Genomic DNA, 22,048 nt, shown 5'->3' with positions numbered 1-22,048 from the left:
TTTAATTACTGAATTCAAATAATTTCAGAAGATCTTAGCAGACACACGTAAACCTTGACAATGCACAAATTCACAAATTCTGTGCTTTCCTAAAGACTTACAGAACTAAAATACAAACTCCAGGGAATTAATAAGTATCAGTAGAGGCTGTGCTGGCCAAGAAATTGCTGAACACCTGATGGCTGCACACTGCCATCAACTGGCAACTGTGAAAGAAAAATACTGTGGTAGTTTTAGGCTATGCCTTTAAAAATTTTCCACAGATCTACTCCACAGTGGTAGAATGTAAATAAATCACCACTGGGTGTAAAAAGGAAAATAATGATAGTTCTAAACAATCCCATTGGAGAGGTATCTACCATAAGATTCAACTTGCAAAACAATCTCTCTCTCTTTTTGCTTCTTCAGCTCTGGCTGATGCTTCTCCTGGCCTTACTGACCTTGGCTGCACTGCTTTGTTGTGACTGGTATTAACAACAACTTCTCTGCTATTTCCTCTTGTCCCTTTGGTGTACAGGGGGTTAGGGAAGGAGGCAGGGAAGGGAGAAACTGTTGCAGCAGCCCTGGTCTTTCGCCAGGGAGGTGCTTGTGCTGTTTATTAATTGTAAGTACCTGTAAATATTGTAAATACTGTATATTTTGTACATATTCATTGCATTTCATTGTAGATTGTAGTTTTGCTTGTAAATACAGTTTGCATTTGCTTCCAACTGAGCTGGTCTGGCAAATTTAATGTTGGGGGGGGAATTTTCAACCACCCACAAATACTAAAACATAAGCCTAAGGCCTGCAGGGAGTGCTGTTCTCAATTTTATCTTCTTACTGATGCATGAATGAGCATTCAGATACGCATTATACATCAACCATCTACAATGAACACTAGAGAATGCAATTATGATATTTATAAAAAATAACTTTAAAATCCTTTTGGAAACAGTATCAAATTTTATGTTTGCTTTGAAACAGGGTAAGAGTTTTACCTCATCAAATACTTTAGAAGCTACATGCTTGTCCAGAACTGGGATGTATTTGGTACCATGTGGGATAGTTGTAGGAGCTAAGGCATCCATTATGGTGAGTCGTCTAGCAACCAAGCCGTGAGTCTTTAACCAAACAGCTGAAGAGATATCTAGAGAACTAAAACAAAGAGGCTGTAAGATGCAGCACAAGGCAGAAATACATTTGAGAAGTTTGAGATACCTGTAGAAAAGTATAAACTATAATTTTTGTGACTTACCTATATATGCATTCACATACCTTTTAGACGTCTTTTTCACAGCTTTCTGCATTTTCACATCTAAGATAAAACATATGCATTTCATTATCTCACAGTTTTTGTGCATACAAAAGTATACATAAATAAGCTGACACATAATAGCATATTTATTTGATCTTACCAGCAGTATCACAAAGACTACACCATAATGTTTATTTCAGTTGCTAAATTAATCAATGAGAATTATGTTTCCTGTGTTTCTTTGTGCTTGATCAATAGTAACAGTGTTACTATATGCCTCATGAGCCTTCAATAAGGAAATTCATAAAACAGGTGAGGAACAATTTATTTTTTTTAAATAAAATTAACTTTGTTTATATTTTTCTTAGAACCCAAAAAGAAAGATTAATCATTTTATTCCCCAATTCGAGATTTGATACCAAGCACTATGACTAATGAGATAGCCAGGAGTAGCTACTTGTGGGTACAGCACTATGAAAAATCTATATAAAAGGTATACCAAGAACTAAAAATAAGACTTTGAAATGTACGAAAGGCAAACATCTTTAAGTATTATAGGTGAGATTTTAGAACAACTCGGAGAACCCATCATAAACTTCAGAGTTGCATGAATGAGAGAAATTAAAAGTATCTAAACGTACATTTAAGCCACACTGGAAATACTTTTGTCTCTATGTGGGTTTTGCAAGTCTAAGCATATTTAAAAAGTGCAACCTCATTTTACATTGGTACCACAGAATTAAGAGCCACCACTCTCAGATTTAGTCTCAGCACTGAAAATAACTACAAATTACTGTACCATAACAATCTATTACTGTATAACAAGCTTCTCAAGAGCTGTTTATTCTGTTGAGAAGCAACTCGTATCTTTTCAAGCAGCTGAAGGCATAGCTGTATCACAGCTGTCCCATCCTGTGGACATAACTAAGTTGATGTAAACTGAATAGCTTGGGCACTGGCAGGAGCCTGGTCACAGCTGTAAGGACCTTGTACAGTTACCCTCCTGCACACCCAGCTCTCTGGATGTCTGCAGTATTCCTGTTTTATTATACCACAGGTCTGCACCATTCTGACTCAAACGAGGCACCATTACTTACAAAGACAGCAGGAGAAATGTTATCATCTGCCCCACCCAGGTCTTCCTGTTCCATCAACTTGCCTTTGACAATGGTTGTGCGTTTCACACTCCTTTTGACAGAAAAAATCTTTTCTTCAGGAGATATTCCTTCCTCTAGATTTTCTTCACCAGATTTCACACTATGACTGAGGATTCGTAGCAGACTCGTCTTTGTTTGCTCTGTAGGTGTCGAAAAGAAAGAGCTAACTTACAGTTAGAATTTTTGAGTTCCTCTTTGATATCCAGACCCAATTTTTGAGAGATCACCTTCACAAGACTTCAAACAGAAAATTACTCCAGCATTAATTTGTACTTTTTTACTTTCACAAAGATGAAGGCTTCTTACACATCAGCTGGGTAAACTTGGTTTCGGACTCTGTACAAATGATACTTCAAAAGTAACTTAGTATTTACAAGTGTAGTAAGGAGAAATATTAGCATAAATAATGGTGTAACTGGTGAAATGTAGATCAGCTCTTCATTCTTGCCAATGATGTACTTATTCTGAACTAAAAGAGATAAGGCCTTAATACCCACTACTTAAAAACTACCTACAGTTCAAAATATGACATCAAAAGGTTTAATTTTTCATTGCAGGACCTGTGATGAAGCATATAAATTAGCAGACATTTGTCTGAGTCAAACGAGTAAGACAGTTGAAAAGTAAAAATGAAGTTAGGCAGAATTTCAGAAAGATGATTAAATTATCAAAGGCTTCATTTGTTGCTACAAGGATGCATTATTTTTGCTATGTTAACAGAATTTTTTCAAGTTAATGAATAAAAGCTGCTCAAAACTACAGTTCATTCTAGTCTTACCGGCATATAATGCTTTCTTCCTTCGGGCTGGATTGGCAGCAGTGGTTTTACAGATTTGCTGAGACGGTGTCGGTGCTGACTCTTCCGGAGCACAGCACAGCCTACTGCTAAAAGCAGCACTCAGCTCTTCAGCTTCTTTGGTTGCAGATGACACAGTATGTGTTTGCTTGTCATTACTACTTGTATGTCACAAAAAGAAGAAACAAGCAAGAAATCACTTCAAACATGTAACACTGGTTAAAAAACCTCTAAATTCAAGTTTTCTGGTAATTTAAATACTCGTTTCTAATGCTTCTAAGAGTGCAAAGTATTTTATTATTTTAATCTGCATTTCAAAGGCGAGTTCAAGGGAGGTTAAAATATTATTTTTTTAGACTACTTAAAATAGTTTCTTAGTCTATTTATAAGACATTCATTACTTCTAAGGCAACACCATTGTGTATTTTTAATAATGTCAGAATTTTCTGTAATAGCCACTTTGAATTCTGGAGGAAGAGTAGATGTACCATCAGCAATGAAAATAGATGACACACACATATAAAAATAAACATATGCATGTCTTTCTCTTTCTCTCTCTCTCTCTCTCTCTCTATATATATATATACACACACACACATATACCTATGTCCCAGCATTAACCAAAACTAAATATGCAAATTCTGATGTAAACACTTGCCTATATTTACACTTGCCTATGTTTTTATACTGAACACCCTACCTGTGCTTCCACACATATGAAATCATTCTGCAGCACTCTCCACTTTTAATTTATTTTACTTCATTCTCTACACCTTTATTTCAATGTCCTGTTTTTAATAGATGCCTGTCTTAAAATCTGGTATTTCTTTAATGTACCTTCCTGCCTTTGTACTATTACTACACAGATAAATAAGGCACCAGACAAGCTAATTTTTTGTTAAGGCTGTGATCCTGTAGAGATTACAAGTAACATCATGTTTGAAGCTAGACCTGCGTTTGCTCCCCAAACACAAATTCAGTATAACCCAACATACAGAAAACTTTCCTACAGTGCCTCAGGAGTCAGCCTTCAGTATGCTGTGGAAGGACCTCTTTTTGAACAGTCATTTTAGTGCTGTGAGATTTTCTACATGTTTTTCAACTGTTGCTTAAGAGGAAGCTTTTTAATAATGAAATTGTTTGTCTTTTGATAAAAAGAAAATATAAACATAGCATGAACATACAGACACGCTGTAAACTCAAAAACGTGAAAGAAATAAACTACACTTTATTCATGATGTTTGTCATCTTTTAAACAAATACATTCGTACGTAATTTATTTTTAATCATATCCTAATGAGTGACAATTTAGTCAGAAGTTATCAAACCTGCTCTAGCCATAGGACAATAATTTTTTATTAATTCTCTATGTGGTGGGACAAAAATATTTTCACATCTTTGCTTTAATTATTCATAATCATTTAAGACTATCTAGATATTTGAGATAATTTTGCTTCAGGTATCACAGAAGTAATTTATTTTCCCACATTTTTTTTTCTCCATTACTATAACTGTTAAAAAAAAACAACCACCCACCTGTCTTTTTAAAAGAGGACAATGTCAGAGGTTAAAATGAAAGACAGTGAAAAAGGGGAAATGTAACAGATAGCTCTTCTCTCTTATTAACCTAATAGCAGTATGAGGACATACTTATTCTCTGGATCATTTTCTCCATTACAGCAATCTGTCATCTGACATTTCTGATGAAAGGTCTTCATTTTCTCTAGGTCTCTTTCTCCTTGTTCAATCTCTCTTTTCAAAAGATGTATGTCTTCATTCTAATGAAAAGAAAATCAAACGTTTTATTACAATTACTTGTAAACATGTTTCACTTCTGAAATGAAACAATGAGGGATCTGATAATAACTTTGAACAATGGCTCAGAACAGCTGCAAAATTTTGTATACTTCTCAGGTAGTCTTTTGTGAATAGCCTTTCCAATTAATTGCTTGTTTTAGGAAAAGAACAAGCATTCCTTAAACATGCCATTTACCCCTTGGAGATAGGAACATATTTCTGCTTAATGTAATGAGGTCAGTAGTTCCCCTCATTCCAAACAAGCAAGCTTAGAACAAAGAAGTAAATAAATAAAATACAAGATAACTGTTGCCCTGTCATTCTACAGATCGTAGCTTTATCTCACACTCTTGCTGAAAAATAGGAAGTAAAACCCACACTGTACAAGTAAACATTGGAATTAACTGGGAATCATTTAGACTACAGGAAGAAATAGGAAGGGAACTCCAGTGATGATGGCTTTACAACAATTCCCATGCACAGTGTCATACAGTCCACATCAGCAGAATTACCAAAATTGCCCAGAACACTCTTTGGTATCTTCTTCCTAATCAGTGTTTTCAAAGTTCTAAATTTCCTGCTACTGCCTTGTTCCCAGTTGTTCTCACTGTTCCACTACCACCCTTTCTAAAATTTGTGGAACTAAATAACCGTTAACTTCAATGAAAAACAAGAATATATTTCAAATGGGTGTTTCTGTTAATCTATTCAGAAATTTCCTACTGGGGATTGTTAGACTGAGTGGCTTAGTCACACCTGATAGATCACTGCTGTTCTAGTCCTTTTACTCATTACAGCTATCTCCCCAGTGGCCATTGAAGAGAAAATTTATAGCAAAATTCATAGACTTAGTCATGCATCATTATAAAAATTCAGCTCTGCATTCTCATTTACTAACAGGATACAAACCATAGTTTCGTTCTAAACAGTAATTTATTTCTGAGACAGCACAGATCACATCTGTTTCCTCCAGTGCTGCATTTGATCTGTATGGTTTCAGGGTTTTTAGCTTTTTGCCACAGTAGTACTACAAATGTACTTTGCATGATATTTGGACTTTTTTTTCATGGTCTAATAAAATTTCATAACCACAAATTTCACACTTCTTGCTTTCACATCACTTCCAATCTGACTAGGATTAACCCTCTTTTTTAATTTTAATATGTAACCACAGTAATGCAAGCTGCGTGTCTCCTTCAATAGCATGAAAAACCAAACATGATTCTTTTCAGACACTCACAACAATAAACTCTGCGACATCAGGATCAGTGAAGTAAATGTTGTAATAATGAAACCGTCCTCCTGTTTCAGTAGATAATTCATATAAAAATTTATTTGCTTCTGTATCATCACAGTTGAAGGATACAGTATGGATGGGAATTTTACAATGCAGAAGGACTTGATCCAAAATTATTTGGGTGGGCTGAAAATAAATAGAAGTGTATTAAACATGTGTCATCTAGAAATATGTTTATCAAAATACAGATAAATTATAAGAATGTAATCAGTCATATGTTTTCTTAGAGACAGATATATATGAGTTAAAAGCATATGTTTTATATAAACTGCTATTTGATAATTACACAAAATGAGCTCATTTAAAACTGAATTTGAAGCACTGATAATATATTAAGGCACAGGACACTAATAAAAAGTAAATTATAATATTATCAGTACTCTGTTTCTGAAGTCTTAAAGGAAATTACTAAAGTATAGGAAATTAAAGAACTATATTGATGTTTACTATCACTGTATGTATATACTTATTGATAAATTACTTATTAAGCTAAATTACTTCAATAAAAAGTTGATTCAATATCAGGAAACAAAACAAAGCCTGAGAAAACAGGAATGCTAGTGTTCCTCCTCCAATGAAGAAATAAAAATTAGGTGAGAAAGTAAGATCTAACATGTCTAAAAATGATGAAGGATCTTGTAGAAATAAATTATTGATTTAGTTCTCTATCTTCTGATAACATTTCAGTTTCTCAGAATACTGTTATAAATCTTGACAAGTTTAATAATATTTGTATTATAATTATTTTTTGCACCTTAATAATTAAAAGAAAACGGGAATTTCCTCTTTTTTATCTAAAAAAGCGCGATATAAATTATGAATGCCGTCAGTAACTAGGTAAAAGGAAATGAAGTATTACGTACTTTCTAACTTATTAAAAATAATAAAATGAAGAACCTGAATAAGCGTAACATCAAATTATTCTCTAATAAAATATTAATATATGCTCCTAGCTAGCAAAAGTGTGAAAAAATGCAAGTATTTCAGACAGTTATAAACTGAGTTTTATGAGTGATAGTCAATAACAATCATCTTTAAAAAATATAAAAAACTAAAATTAAAAACAACATCAAAAGAGGTGAGTAGAAGTTTCTCATCTGCTAAATATTACATTTTCACATCTAAATAATTTTGAAATATATAAATGCACCCCTACTTATGGTCTGCTGTCTTTTATCAAGATAAACAGAACAAAAAGAAAAGCTGGCCTTTAGCCTTTCTTTGTTACAAAGAATTTTTTTCTGCAAATTTATGTTTTCTGAATAAATATGCTTCAGTAACTTATTTCACATAGCCTTGAGCTCGACTATTTTGCTGTATATCTGCCATTAAAACCAAGATAAATTTTCAAGGGGCAAATAAAATATTTTTTAATGCCATTCTCAGCATACAAGCTAGTTTTCACTATGCATTACAGCTTGAAAATGTGCTTTACCCAGTTTTTAGCTGGTGTTATATAATATGATGTGACATGAAATAATACGTATTAAGTCACAGTAACAACACACTGAAAAATAAAACCCTACTTTTGATTTTGTTATCCACTTAAAACTAGACTTAAAGCAATTCCAGATGGCTGCTACTCCACATTTATACTGACTTTATTTAACACAAATCCTAATCTTGACACTAACATACAGCCTTAATATTTAATAATTTACCACATCCTTAACTCATGAGAATGTCACAAGTTATCGTTCACCAAATGTGGATGGAGAGTTCTAACCAAAATCCCTTTACAAATAGCTTTGCGTTGTATCTGCCAGTCCCACCGGTTGGAAAAGAGCCACCGTGTCTTAAAGGGGACTGCACCCCCGAGGGTAAGACTGCCCAGTCGGGGGAAGGACTAGCCTGAATCTCAGCAAATCCTAACAGCGTCTACTACAGCCACGAGCAGCAGACTGCGAGCCACAACCTTTTTGTGTGCCAGCTTGTACAAGCAGGAATAGCGCCTAGCTGCATCTTGCATGTTCCTGCCGCGAGAGAAGAGGAGCCGCCCGTGCCCGCTCCGCAGCCCTGTATGTGCCAGGAAAATTCAGAGCACCGTTCGTGCCTGTAATTCAGTGCCGGGACTGCCTGTGAGTGGCCCATATAAAGGACTGCCCGTAACCTCAGAAACGCGAAAGCAGTCGCTGAGAAGGATCGGCACCGCTCGCTCTTTTCGAGCTGAGCCAAGGGGAAGCCACGCCGCTCCGCCCTACCCTCCGTAGCCTCCGCTGTCCGCAAGGGACCGCTCCGAGGGAGCTCGCCCGAGCCCTGCCAAGGGAACCTGCCCGAGCGACAGAATCTACGCCTCATCCTCCCCCCACAGTTGCAGGAGGAGAAAGCTGCCCCCACCGCCGCCATCCGGAGGGAACGCTCCAGAGCCGAGCCGGCCCCGAGACCAGCCCACAGCAGCAGCAGCAGCCGCAGCCTGGTCCCATATTCCCCGGAACGAACCAGCGTCGGCAGCCTGCTAGCAGTCGCTTAGCAACTAGCTAGCAAGCAATACAGTGTATCTTTCCAGAGTGCACATGTTCAGCACCAGATATGGTCCAGTTTAAATCTCCGCACGTGTTAGTTTGCATGGTATTGTGAATTAAGCCTTATAAGCCGCACCCCGGCAACGCCCGGAGTCATAACTCGTGATCGTAAATGACTGAGCATCTGAAAGGTTCCTTTGATTGTATTGCCCTGACTCATTTCGTCTCTTTAGCTGTTTAAAACCGCAAGCGTCCTGTCGAGTCGCCATCTGGTGGACAAGTGGCAGAATCGCACCCTAAGTTCTTAATTGAATAATTATTTTATAATCTTTCTAATTGGGTTCAAATTGTCATATAGTACCAGTTTATGGGATATATCCACAATCGTGCACTAGAATCTGCATATAAATAATGACTAATGGTTATTAGTATTTTAATATTAATTTTTTTATATTCATAAATTACAACAGTACTTCATTTTCTGTCTTCTCATTTCAGAATTACCTGGTCAGGTCTTCCATCACTCAAGAGATAAATAGCCTGAGTGTCAGCATCAGCAAGAGCAATCTGGAGAGCTCTGAGTGTGTTTGTGGAACTTCCAACCTAAGAAACGAAAAAGACAAGTATCTATAAATACTAACATTTCTCTGGCTCAGTTTTTAAATTCATACTGACAGTGTACTGATTCAAGGAATACTAGGAAGCAAAATAAGTAATAAAATGTTGAAAATATTTATGTCAAATAGCTAGAAAAATCAAAGCAAGTATCAAAGTAGCATAAATTGGTGCCAAATTGGTATTCAGTTAAAACACGCATAAGCAAAACAGTGGCAACAGAAATACCAGCTGTAGATGCAAAAGCAATCACTGAAAGACTATAACGAATTAGAAAGATGGACTTACTGTATTTTCCCACTGCTGCTCCTGATTGCCAACTCATCACACTCCTTTGAAATGCATAGTCTACTTAACTAAATAATCCAAAGGCTCCAGAATACACTTGCACAAATTTATTTCTCAAAAATAGGTAAAACACTTCCTGGTTTTCTGAAAAAGAATTTTTTTTCCAGGCTATCTCAAATCTACCCCCTTGGCACACCAATGTAAACAACATTTATTTTTTAGCACATAAATTAGCTACAACAACAAAACTTATTCCACTGTTTCATGGGAACTTTGTGTGGCTGCTGATAATGTGACAGAAATAACTATGTGCCTTATGGCAAAAGCTGTTACAAACGAACACTTTTCATCAGTATTTAAACACAGCTGACATATTTTACTAAATGGCATAATCACCCCCAAAATTTTAAATATTATTACCTCTACAGGTTATTCACAGTACAGTTAGTTACTGTTGATAGTTCAGCCTCCTTATTCAGCATTCTGAGACCAGAGTGTATAAAATGAGATCAAAGGATCTACTCTGATTAATATTCCAGAGCAATCTTCTCTTCATTTTAGCTTCACTATAAAGCCAACTTTCTGATCTCAGACTTACACCTACACTGATTTAAACAGACTGAAAGGTCAGCAGTAGATGTAATCCCTGAAAAAATAGTATGGTTTTGCATCATTCTTTGTCCTATTTCAGGTATCTAGATCCAAATTTAGCAGGAAATTTAATATCAACAAATGTATATACAAGATAATATCAAATTATAGTAGTTCAAAGTATTATTGAATTTGTATGATGCTGTACCATGTATATGGATTTAACAGAGTCAACTTTTAAAGTTGTAATGGAGGCAGTAAATTTTACTTTCAGTTTAATTTCAGTTACTAGTATTCACTAACTACTCAGGAGGCCACTGTCTTTGTCTTAGTATTTTCTGAGAATACCAAGTTATTAATCCTGCTTTGTAGTCTTAGGTATTGTGCAGCTTCCTCGATTCCCTCATCCCCAAGAATTTAATGATTAACTTTGAGGAAGAGATGTCATCATGCTCAGTTTTATTATATAAACATGTGGGGCTTTATGTTAGAAAACATGACATGGGACATAGCTGTAATATCCCGATCCAGCAGATCCAGAGAGGTGATTTTGCCACTTTACTCTGCTCTGGTGAGACCTCACCTGGAGTACTGCATCCAGGTCTGGAGCCCTCAATATAAGAAGGACATGGACCTGATAGAATGGGTCCAGAGGAGGGCCACAAAAATGATCAGGGGGTTGGAACACCTTTGCTATGAAGACAGGCTGAGGGAGCTGGCGTTGTTCAGCCTGGAGAAGAGGAGGCTCCGGGGACTACAAGAAGGATGGAGAGAGACTGTTTGCAAAGGCCTGTAGTGATAGGACAAGGGGCAATGGCTTCAAACTAGAGAACAGTAGATTTAGGTTGGGTGTTAGGAACAGGTTCTTTACTATGAGGGTAGTGAAACATTGGAACAGGTTGCCCAGTGAGGTGGTTGGAGCCACATCCCTGGTGATATTCAGACTGGGGCTTGACAGGGCTCTGGGCAACTTGGTCTAGTTGAGAATGCCCCTGCTTACTGCAGAGGGTATTGGACTAGATGACCTTTGGAGGTCCCTTTCCAACCCAGACTGATTCTGTGGCTGATTTTCAGTCCTGCACTTGTAACATTGCTGTCTACATTTGACACGCTAGATGGTCCTAAAGCTGATGACAGTTACAATATGGTGACTGCCTGTGGCCAACTACAAACATTTCTACTCTGTTTCAGGGAAAAATTCTCAGATTTTGCCTACTATCAGAGAGAAGAATATTGGCAGACAGTTTGGTCTTTGTATGGTAGTTCTTGTGTTCCTATGAAGGCTAAAGTCAGCTGTCTATCTATGCACCAAGATGGACTAGAAATGCTCCTTTGGCTCACTGGCACCTGTTTCTTTTATCAACTCTGCCAGCGACAGCCTTCATCCATCCCTGTGGCAAGGGTGACAAATTTAGACCTACAGTCTGAGTACTGCCATGATTCCTACATAAATCAAACTGGCAAACGTTTGCATTGTGGCCGCTAAAGATAGCAGGCTGCATGTTGAATTAGTAAGATCTCATAAACAGGTCCACCTGTTAAAGAATTATTATACCTGGCAGGTGATATTCAGTTACAATCAGATCTACATTATCTATATTTTCAGCTTACTGAAGTCAAACACTAGTCAGTCCAAAAACACCATAACCATACAGAAAGAGAAGACACAAATACAACGCTGTACAAACATGCTTTATGATAATTAGCTGTCGTGTTACCTCAAGTTCTTTTATCCAGTGCCAAGCATCTTGTAAATTTTCCTCATTAACTTCAGCAAGTTTCTCTTGCCACGCCACTGCTTGGGCACTAAATTTCACAAAGTTAAATTGCTTTTTGTGCCTCAATTGTTCCTGCAAGAGAGAGCATTTGAATTCACTCAGAGACACTTTATTGCTTGCAATTATTAAGATTCCTTGAACTTCCCAAGTAAGTCTGCATTTACTCATATTTCTCAAACTACTTAAGCAGCAAATGTCTAGGAGGATGAGAAAGAGAGAGCTAAAACTGTGTATGAACAGTAGTTTAAGGAAGAGTTTATGACTGATTACCAAAGGAAACCAGATCATTAAAAAAAGTAAGACATCATTTACAGAAGGAGAACAAGAACCAAATGTAGAGCACTGGCAAAATGAACTAGGAGAGCAAAAGAGAATTAAATTAAGAATCTTCTGAAGTTGCTTTTGAACAGAAGTTGTAAGAAAGGGAAGGTTCATGCATGCTAATACAAATTTCCAGACCCTCGAATCTGTGCCTCCCTTTCATCATCATTATTGTGAAGCTGCTTGTGGAACTTTCTGGCAGAGTATCTAATAATTTTCTAGTGCTGATATGCCTAGGGGATCACATTATACTTCATTCTAGGACCTGTGTACTTAGCTCAAAACCTGTCCATTACAATATTACATTTTCTAGCCCTACTAATGATTGCTATCAATGCCAAACTGATGGATTTTTTTTTAAGCTGTTTTAACAGCGCCTGTTACTCTCAAATGTTAATGTAAACTTAGGTGACATCATCACAGACATCTGAAACTCAGTGAGACAAATCCTATCTTAAGTGTGTCTCCCGGTACTCACCGCTTTTGAGGTACTTCTGCACTTTGCAAGTCCATTTGCAAAGTTCTGAGTCATTGTAAGATGTAAGCAGTTTCAAAATGTTCTACACCCTCTATTGTAAAAGTATGAAAATTAATCTAGAACAACTATTACAAATCACAACATGCCAGTGGAATTGCATGACACTGCTTAAAAATTAAAATGCCAAGAGGTGTTTCATTATATAGCTTTTTTGGTGATTTTTTGGTTGTGTTTTTTTTGGTTGTTTTTTTTTTTTTTCAGGAGGGAGGTGGCTTGAGGGAAAGAAGAACTACTTAGGCCTCTTTAATTCATAAGATTTTCTCCAGATTCTTTCCAAATATTTGTACAAGTGAGGAAGTTGGGTTTTTTTAACTGGAAAATGAGCACACCAAGAAAAAAAATCATGTATTTTTATAAAGCTGGTAGTTTTTAGAAGTATTTTTTTTAAAATAAATAAAAATCAGAGTAACAACCAACCAGAAATTATCAGCCTACTTTAAAATGTAACTCAGTCCTCAGAATCATCACTTTATCATACCTGTATGAGCTGGAACATTTTCTCCTTCACCAGTGGCAGCTTGTCCTTCATAGACTGAGATGTATCAATAAGAATATAGAGATTATCTTCAACCACATTCCCAAAGAGCCCCCTGCTTCCTTGCTGAAGCCACTTAATCCTGGGGAGGAAAACAAATAAAGAAAAATCAAAACCTGGTCTGTAAGATCTACAGAGTTTTGAGTATCAGAATCAAATAGAAAGGGTCTTTTTATCACTGCTATCGTTCTTTTTTTCAAAGCATCTGTCACCAGTCACTGTCAGAAGCAGTACATTAGCCTTGATGAACTCTGTTACTACATAACAACACAAAGCAGTTTTATTTTCTCATTTCAGTAGGAATCTAAAGAAAGACAAAACAGGCACCTTTTAAAAGATAGTTTCAGTTGGGTAATACCATGCAGAAGTAACTACAACTATTGTCCTTGTAATTGCTCCTTCTTCACTGTGAATGTAGCGAGGTACTGGCACAGGTTTCCCAGAGAAGTTGTGGATGCCTCCTCACTGGAAGTGTACAAGGCCAGGTTGGATGGGACTTTGAGCAGTCTGGTTTAGTGGAAGACAGGGAGGGTTCAGACATGCCCAGGACAGGGAGGTTAGAACTCGATGATCTTTAAGGTCCCATCCAACCCAAACCATTCTGTAATTCTGTGTTCTTCAGACTGAACTTAGAAAATCATTTAAGCAAATGCTAATATGCCTTCCTTTTCAGAAAACTACTTGAGCACCTATTCTGCAAAGAACTAGAACACTATGAAGAATCTTAATATAACAGAGATGCTTCAATGCTCTGCTGACCTTGAGCCTGAAATACAGTCTTAGTCTTACATTTTAAACAGCATTAAAGCATACCTGCCAGCTACATACATACTACATACATGCGTACATACATAAGAACACTTCCTCTCTAATAGCTGAAGCAGGTCCAAATCTGATTTCCCTTGAGTCCTAAACCACTTTTCTACTCTGAAATACTGGCATTTAACAGAAAGAATACAATGGCTCTGGTAAAAATTCTACTCATCTCCAGAGAGGTTTAAAAAAATGGTATCATGGAAACTTAAAGGATCCTGTTACATTTGCTACTGATAGCTATTTTGTCATTAGTTATTTCCCTCCAAGTGTTTGACTATCAAGACTTTTTAACAATTAGATGAACCATTCAAAACAGCAAACCCATGATCACGGCTTGGATTTCAAAAAATACATACTCACTAAAACCTTTACCTCAAATTGTTCCTTGTCTACTGCGAACCACCGAAAAGAGCCTGGCCCCCTCCACTTGACACCCACCCCTCAGATGTTTATACACATTGATCAGATCCCCTCTCAGTCTTCTCTTCTCAAGACTAAATAGCCCCAGGGATCTCAGTCTCTCTTCATAGGGGAGATGCTCAAGTTCCCTAGTCATCCTCATGGCTCTCCATTGGATTCTCTCCAGCAGGTCTCTGTCTGTTGAACTGGGGAGCCCAAAACTGGACACAGGATTCCAGGTGTGGTCTCACCAGGGCAGAGTAGAGAGGTAGAAGAACTTCCATAGACCTGCTGGACACACCTTTCTTGATACATCCCAGGATCCCATTGGCTCTCTTGGCCACAAGAGCACATTGTTGTTCCATGAAGAACTTGCTGTCCACCAGCACTCCAAGGTCTTTCTCTGTGGAGCTGCCTTCCAGCAGGGCAGCCTCTAACCTGTACTGGTGCCTGCTGTTATTTTCCCCAGATGTAGGACCTTGCACTTGTCCTTACTAAACTTCATGAGGTTTGCCTGCACCCAGCTCTCCAGCCTGTCACATTGGATGGCTGCACAGCCTGACAGGGTGTCAGCCAACCCCCCCCAGTTTTGTATCATCAGTGAAATATGATGGACAACCCTAGTGTTTGCAGTTATCACTTTGGAACAGTGAAATGGAACTGCAGTCAAGAGAGACTGATGTCCTGGCATTGCCAAGGGAACCGTGAACTCTAGTGAACTCTGCTCATTATAATGTCATTATAATATGAAAACATACCTCCTGGCCTGAGGCTACACCCCTCCAACGCCTTGGACATGCTTCCTTGGGCCCAGACCACACCTTGGTCACTCCTCTTTGGGCATGTGTTAGGGGTACAAGGGGTGGAGAGAGGTGGAGTTGAGACACTGACAGGTGTGAAGTTGATTATAAAAGATGTCTCCCTAGCAACGGGAAGTGTTCTGTGAGAGTTCTCGGGGAGGGGAGGGGTGGGTGAGTGTGTTTGCTGAAGACTTCTGAAGAAGTTTTGAAGTGACAAGAAGAAGACTTTGAAGGAAAGCTTTAAGATTAAGAAGGACCAGCAGGACTGGACCTGGGACTCGAGAGACTTTGGGGTCTTTGGACCCTTGCATTATTGATAGCTATAAACCTTTCCCTTTCCTCCCCTCACTTTTCTCTACCTCCTAAGGGTAAACAATAAAGTTTTGCTGTTGATTGAAGTGAACCCCCTGGCATGAATCACCTGAATTTTTTGCAATTTGAGATCACACTAACGAACCATCACGAGTCCACTGTCTGGACTGTGACTTGGTCCAACCTGCTGCTTATGGCAGAGAGCTCCAGGTGAGACATGTGGGCATGCACTTGGTTTCTGGAGTCATGGCTACAAAGGCTTAGAAGCAAATTATACTCCAACCGAGAAAGAGATACTAGCTGCTTATGAATGAGTAAAAGTGGCTTCTGAAGTAATTGGAACTGAGTCACAACTTCTTTTACCTCCCAGATTACTGGTTTGGAATTGGATGTTCAAAGGTAAAGGTTCTTCACCACATCATGCAACAGATGCCACATGGTCTAAGTGGATGGCTCTGATTACACAGGAGCTCAAATGGGAAATCTTGAAAGACCTGGTCTTGTGGAAGTGATTGCAAATTGGCCAGAAGGCACTGACTGCACAAAACCTCCATGGGAGAGAGTAACTCATGGTGAGGAAGCTCCTCCTCACAGTGACCTGTCTGATGATGAAAAGAAATATGCTTTGTTCACAGACGGTTCCTGTTGTCTTGTTGGAAACAAGCACAGATGGAAGTCTGCAGTGTGGAGTCCAACACACAGAGTTGCAGAGGCTAAAGATGGAGAAGGTGAATCCAGCCAATTTGCAGAGGCAAAAGCTGTCCAGCTAGCTCTTGACACAGCTTAACGTGAGAGATGGCCAAAGCTTTGTCTCTACAATGATTCATGGATGGTAGCCAATGCCTTGTGGGGTTGGCTGAAAGACTGGAAGAAGAATGGCTGGCAGAGGAAAGGAAAGCCAATCTGGGCTGCAGATCTGTGGCAGGACATTGCGCCTCGCATTGAGAGAATCCCAGTGAAAGTGAGACACATTGATGCTCACATACCTAAGAGTAAAGCTGCTGAGGAACAGAAACACAACCATCAGGCAGATCTAGCTGCAAAAGTTTCTCAAGTAGATACAAACTGTGATCTTGACCTTGATTGGAAACACCGAGATGAACTCTCTAGCCTGGTGGGCTCACAATGCATCAGGACATCAAGGCAGAGACGCAACCTACCAATGGGCTCATGACAGATCCATTGACATTTCCATGGATGCTATCACACAAGTCATCCATGACTGTGACATCTGTGCTGCTATTAAGCAGGCAAAGCGAATCAAATCCTTGTGGTATGGTGACTGATGGGCCAAGTATAAGTATGGTGAAGAGTGGCAGATTGATTGTATCACTCTACCTCGTTCTCAATCCGGTAAACAATGTGTGCTGACTATGGTAGAGGCAAGTCCTGGATGGTTGGAAACTTATCCAGTTCCTCATGCTACTGCGCTTAACATCATTCTTGGTCTGGAAAGACAAATCCTGTGGAGACATGGGACTCCAGAGAGAATCTAACTAACTCTTTCTCTTTCCACTTTCTTCGCTTGTAGCAGATACTAGCTGGTTGCTTCTGACCTTGGCTGCGTTTCTTTCTTGTGGCTTGTGGTAGTTTTAGGCTGTGCCTAGAAAACATTTCCACAGATCTTAAACAGAAAGTAGAATGTAGCTCTGATATCTAACATAGAGTTAGAGTGTACAAGCTAACTTTCTCTTTGCTTCCTTCACTCTGGCAGATACTAGCTGGCTCTTGCTTAGCTGCTGATGACCTTGAATGCATTCTTGTTGTGCTTAAGTACTAACAACAAATCTTTTTTCCTTTCTTCTCTTGTCCTGTGTACAGGGGGAAGGGAAGGAAGCAAGGAGGGAGGACCTGTTGGTAACCCTCTGATTTTGCCCAGGGGAGTTCTTGTGTTGTTTATAAATTGTGTATATATATATACACATATATATGTGTAAATGTTGTCTATTTTGTATATGTTCATTGCATTCCAAATTTCTAGATTGTAGTTGTGTTTGTGAATAGAGCTTCATTTGCTTTCAACTGAGCTGGTCCGGCAATTTTATGTCGGTGGGTAATTTCAACCCACCACATGGCTAAGTACCAATAAGTTTCTCCCTGTTTTTTTCCTTTTTCTCTCTTGTCCCATGTACAGGGGGGAAGAAGGGGGAGAGAAGGGAGCTGTTGGTAACCCCTTCATTTTCTTTCAACTGAGCTGGTCTGGTACAGCAACTCAAGTCATGATCTCCACAGACAGTTTCAAGAGAAGATGTTTTATTTCATTACACAGTCAAGTTATATATTTTTTTAATGCAGCGTTGTCACATTCTAATTGGCTTCCCTTCTACTGATATGCATTTAAGCAAAGCATACAATAGGTTAATATTAGGAAACAAGCAGGTCAAGGGAGGTGATTCTCCCCGCCTCTGGTGAGATCCCACCTGGAGTACTGCGTCCAGTTCTGGAGCCCCTGTTACAAGAGGGATATGGACATGCTGGAACATGTCCAGAGAAGGGCCACCAGGATGATCAGAGGGCTGGAGCTCCTCTCCTATGAGGACAGACTGAAAGAGTTGGGGCTGTTCAGTCTGGAGAAAAGAAGGCTCTGAGGTGACCTTCTTGTGGCCTTCCAGTATCTGAAGGGGGCTTACAAGAAAGCTGGGGAGGGACTTTTTAGGATATCAGGTAGTGACAGGACTAGGGGGAATGGAATAAAGCTGGAAGTGGGGAGATTCAGGCTGGACGTGAGGAGGAAGTTCTTCACCATGAGAGTGGTGAGAGCCTGGAATGGGTTGTCCAGGGAGGTGGTTGAGGCCCCATCCCTGGAGGTGTTTAAACCCAGGCTGGATGAGGCTCTGGCCAGCCTGATCTAGTGTGAGGCGTCCCTGCCCATGGCAGGGGGGTTGGAACTAGATGATCCTTGTGGTCCCTTCCAACCCTGACTGATTCTATGATTCTATGATTTTTAACATATCCAACCAAATCTTGCCTAGTCTCTCTCTCAGTTACTGATAAGGTGTATATTTTTCTAACTCAAAGACAAAACATAGCCTTCTCAAAGCCATCCAAAGGTAACTCTCCTCTGGCAATTTTAGTTTGGGGATAATTATCCAAAGTAGTTGGGGGGGGTAATTTCAACCCCCCATAAACACAAAACTGTGAAAAGGTCAGATAAATGTTACCAGTATAGGCACAAGACAATCTGTGCTACTTGGTGGTGTAGGTATCATGAGATCCTAGCTACACAGGTTGAATGTTTACCCAGTATTAATGATGATTCTAGAAGTTCTCTGCCACCTTACGTCCCCGTGCTTTTTGGCACTTTCAGCAGTATTTCACTAATGTGCAGACTTACTTGCATGTATGTGTTCCAGAAGGAGAGCAAGAGATAAAACTACTCATCAGTTTTCCTGTGTGGCTACTACAAAACCCTACACGTAAGCTTCAGATCTAAAATGGATTTTCAGTTTAGTACTGCTACTGGCAGTTCATCAACCACTTCAGCTTATTATGACAGTAAACATCAAACATTTTAACACCAATGTAAAATAATACAAACTAATTTTACGTGATGGAGCACTAACCTTCCTTCCACTTGTCTGAGAACTCTCCTCATTTTCTCTTGATATTGCTTATACTTTTCTGTACTAACATACATGTGAACTACAGATCCATCTTTCCAGAAGGTATGTACAAACTTGTCACAGTATTTTGCATTAATTATCTTCCTCTTTGTCTCCTACAGCCAAGAAAAACACATTTCATCATCTGAAACATATTATTTTGCAGTGCCTTTAATATCTGGCAAACAAACTTCAAAGGCACATGGTTGTTGCATATGAACAGGTGCAGTAGGCATTGGATACGGTGATCACAGAATTTGCTCCTAGTAAAAGTTAACAGCAACTGTTTTTATTCTTGTACCAGGAAAGAATGGATGCTCACCAAGCAGTGTAGAGCTTGAAATTTGTTTAAGGACCTGCAAATACTGAGGAAGCTGAGATCAACACTTCTTTTAAATAAAAATGACAAGCAATCTTTCCCTACCCCACACAAATACATAGAAATCCAAGGCATTGCTTAAGCCAGTCCTGATTCTTCTTTGCAGATGATGTGTGGACAAGGAAGGAGTCCTTGAAACAGTAAGTTTCAAATAGCTGTTTGAAACAGTCTTTGACCATCTTTGTCCCATTCCACTAATAATCTGATTTTATCAAAAACTACAAAACAACAGACCAGACACTTCATCATAAATTGTCAAGTTTTCAAACTTTAAAAGGAAAAGCCACAGGATATGAGGGAAAATTAAGAATACTCACAGCATCAGTTTGTGAAGATTCATCCTCTGGTTTAGTTTTTATGTCAACAATTCCATCTGCGTGGCGAAAGGTACAATCAGCAAGTGCATCATACAGCGTGAGCTTCTGGGCTTTCAAGCCATACTTCTGCAACCATTTCTCAGAAGTCAAATATTTGTCAGGGTGATCATCTTTGGTTGCTAATAAAGAAAATAAAGCAAACAAAATCACCTGTATAACATGGTTCATTATCAAAACTAGTCTATGATACTGGAGTCAAAATTTTCAAGCTTGTTCTGCTTGCACTGTCAGTGGTAGAGCGAGTGGGTATTTCTGACTAATTTTTAATACGCTCTGGTTTAGTTGTGTGGGTTTTTTTCTTAGCAGACAATTCTTCACAAGGTTGACTTAACCTTCATACTGGTTGAATTATAAAATGCCAGAAAAAATACCTGTGTAAGATGGCTAACTTCAAGGAGAATCATTTGAGAAAATGAAACAAAAAATATAATTGAAAATACAGTTGAGAACATTGGTTAACATTGCTGCTGGTCTTTCTCAGAGAAAGCAATTTAAAGTAAAAGGCAAACTACAATGTCTTTGGAAGAGTTTTTACTGTGTTTCTCTGTAATTTTGCCTTTTTACAGGCTGCATATTGCACCATGTATCCCAAGCAACAAATCGCTTGTGTACCATCTTAACATTTTCTCTAGTCCTACCCCTCCTTCTAGCATTTTTAATTGATGCTAGAAAACGGGAACAAAAGCAACAGAATCTTTTTTTCCCCATGATTTGGTATGACTGATTTTATGTTTAGCTTTCTATGTCATATTGTTTTAGAAATTTTCTAAGGACAATCTTAGGGTTGGGCACTGTTGCAGAGAGAAGTTGTGGATATCCCCTCCCTGGAAGTCTTCAAGGCCAGGCTGGACGGGGCTTTGAGCAAGCTGGTCCAGTGGAGGACAGTGGGGTAGTTTGAACTAGATTATCTTTAAGATTCCTTCCAACCCAAAACATTCTGTGATCTGATGATTCTATGATCTCTGCATCCTGGAAATGGGATAGAGAGCTCTACACTCATCAGGGTGAATTTCTTTTGTTGCATTTTCATCTAGATGACCCCAGATGGTATAAATGTCTACTCTGTTTAGATGCAGCTACAGTGACAACAGTATTGAGATTCTGAGCCTGTAAACCAATTTATGGTGACAGCTACCACCTTAATACACACTGAGATCAGCCGGCATCATGACAAGTGCAATGTTGGAGCCTATTCATGTCAAAACATTTGCTTTCTGATTGCTTGTGGTCCTTAGAACAGCCAGTGTGGCAAGTGTCACAAATACACTCACATAATTTTAAAAAGAAAAATGTGCGTTGTTTGGAGACTCAGCAGAAAAACTGTCCCTTTCTCTCTGTTTTTTCTGCAGAACTCTGCAATCTTCAGAACAAACTACATTTTTGCAGCAGAGCATTTTAAACAGATTAGGAAGGCAAAAGCATGAAGAAAGGAAGTCAAACAGAAAGCCCAGAATTGTTTGGATCAATGGAGAGCAGTCAAATAATGCTGAGGAGCTGACATGATAAATCACACCATAATTTCATTTCTTTTCATTCATTTATGACGTGATTATGTATAAACGCAAACACTAGACGAACTTTAAAGCTGCATAGTTAGGAACACATGAACACTGAAATTAGGGTGCCTTTGCAACTTTATTGAGGTCTTTTTGTTCATATGCATTACAGTGTAACTGTTTAACTTCATACAGGAAGCCCTGCTAATTCAGAAGATGCTATTATCAGTATAAACAACTGTATTATGCCTTCACAAGAAAAATACTCCGGCTTCAGTCCAGCAGATTTATGTTACTGACAGATGTTAAAACCCAGCGCAGGCAAAGAAATTTCCAAGCTTCAAATCTTGACAATCACCACCCTAGTCACACATCTCAACACACTTCTGAGCGTTCAAGTGACTGACCAACTGACTGTACAAACCATTCTACAGCAGGTGATCCAGAAAAGGGCA

General features: G+C 38.7%; 1 protein-coding gene across 1 annotated transcript in view; it reads right to left on the bottom strand.

Annotated features, from left to right (window-relative positions):
• VWA3B (von Willebrand factor A domain containing 3B) overlaps positions 1–22,048 on the bottom strand; it is a 67,207-nt gene that overhangs the window by 21,690 nt on the left and 23,469 nt on the right. The window contains exons 10-20 of the mRNA XM_054387884.1: positions 20,038–20,216; positions 19,303–19,457; positions 13,356–13,494; positions 11,959–12,090; positions 9,251–9,349; positions 6,228–6,410; positions 4,841–4,968; positions 3,173–3,279; positions 2,363–2,534; positions 1,258–1,299; positions 981–1,137 (exon numbers count right to left, since the gene is read on the bottom strand). Of these exons, the coding sequence (XP_054243859.1) occupies positions 981–1,137; positions 1,258–1,299; positions 2,363–2,534; positions 3,173–3,279; positions 4,841–4,968; positions 6,228–6,410; positions 9,251–9,349; positions 11,959–12,090; positions 13,356–13,494; positions 19,303–19,457; positions 20,038–20,216 (1,493 nt within the window). The remainder of the gene's footprint in view (positions 1–980; positions 1,138–1,257; positions 1,300–2,362; positions 2,535–3,172; positions 3,280–4,840; positions 4,969–6,227; positions 6,411–9,250; positions 9,350–11,958; positions 12,091–13,355; positions 13,495–19,302; positions 19,458–20,037; positions 20,217–22,048) is intronic.

This window comes from Indicator indicator, chromosome 1 (genome assembly GCF_027791375.1).
Source record: "Indicator indicator isolate 239-I01 chromosome 1, UM_Iind_1.1, whole genome shotgun sequence".
Taxonomy (NCBI): domain Eukaryota; kingdom Metazoa; phylum Chordata; class Aves; order Piciformes; family Indicatoridae; genus Indicator; species Indicator indicator.
The sequence above is the reverse complement of the archived record's forward strand: the minus strand, read 5'-3'. Positions and strand labels throughout refer to the sequence as shown.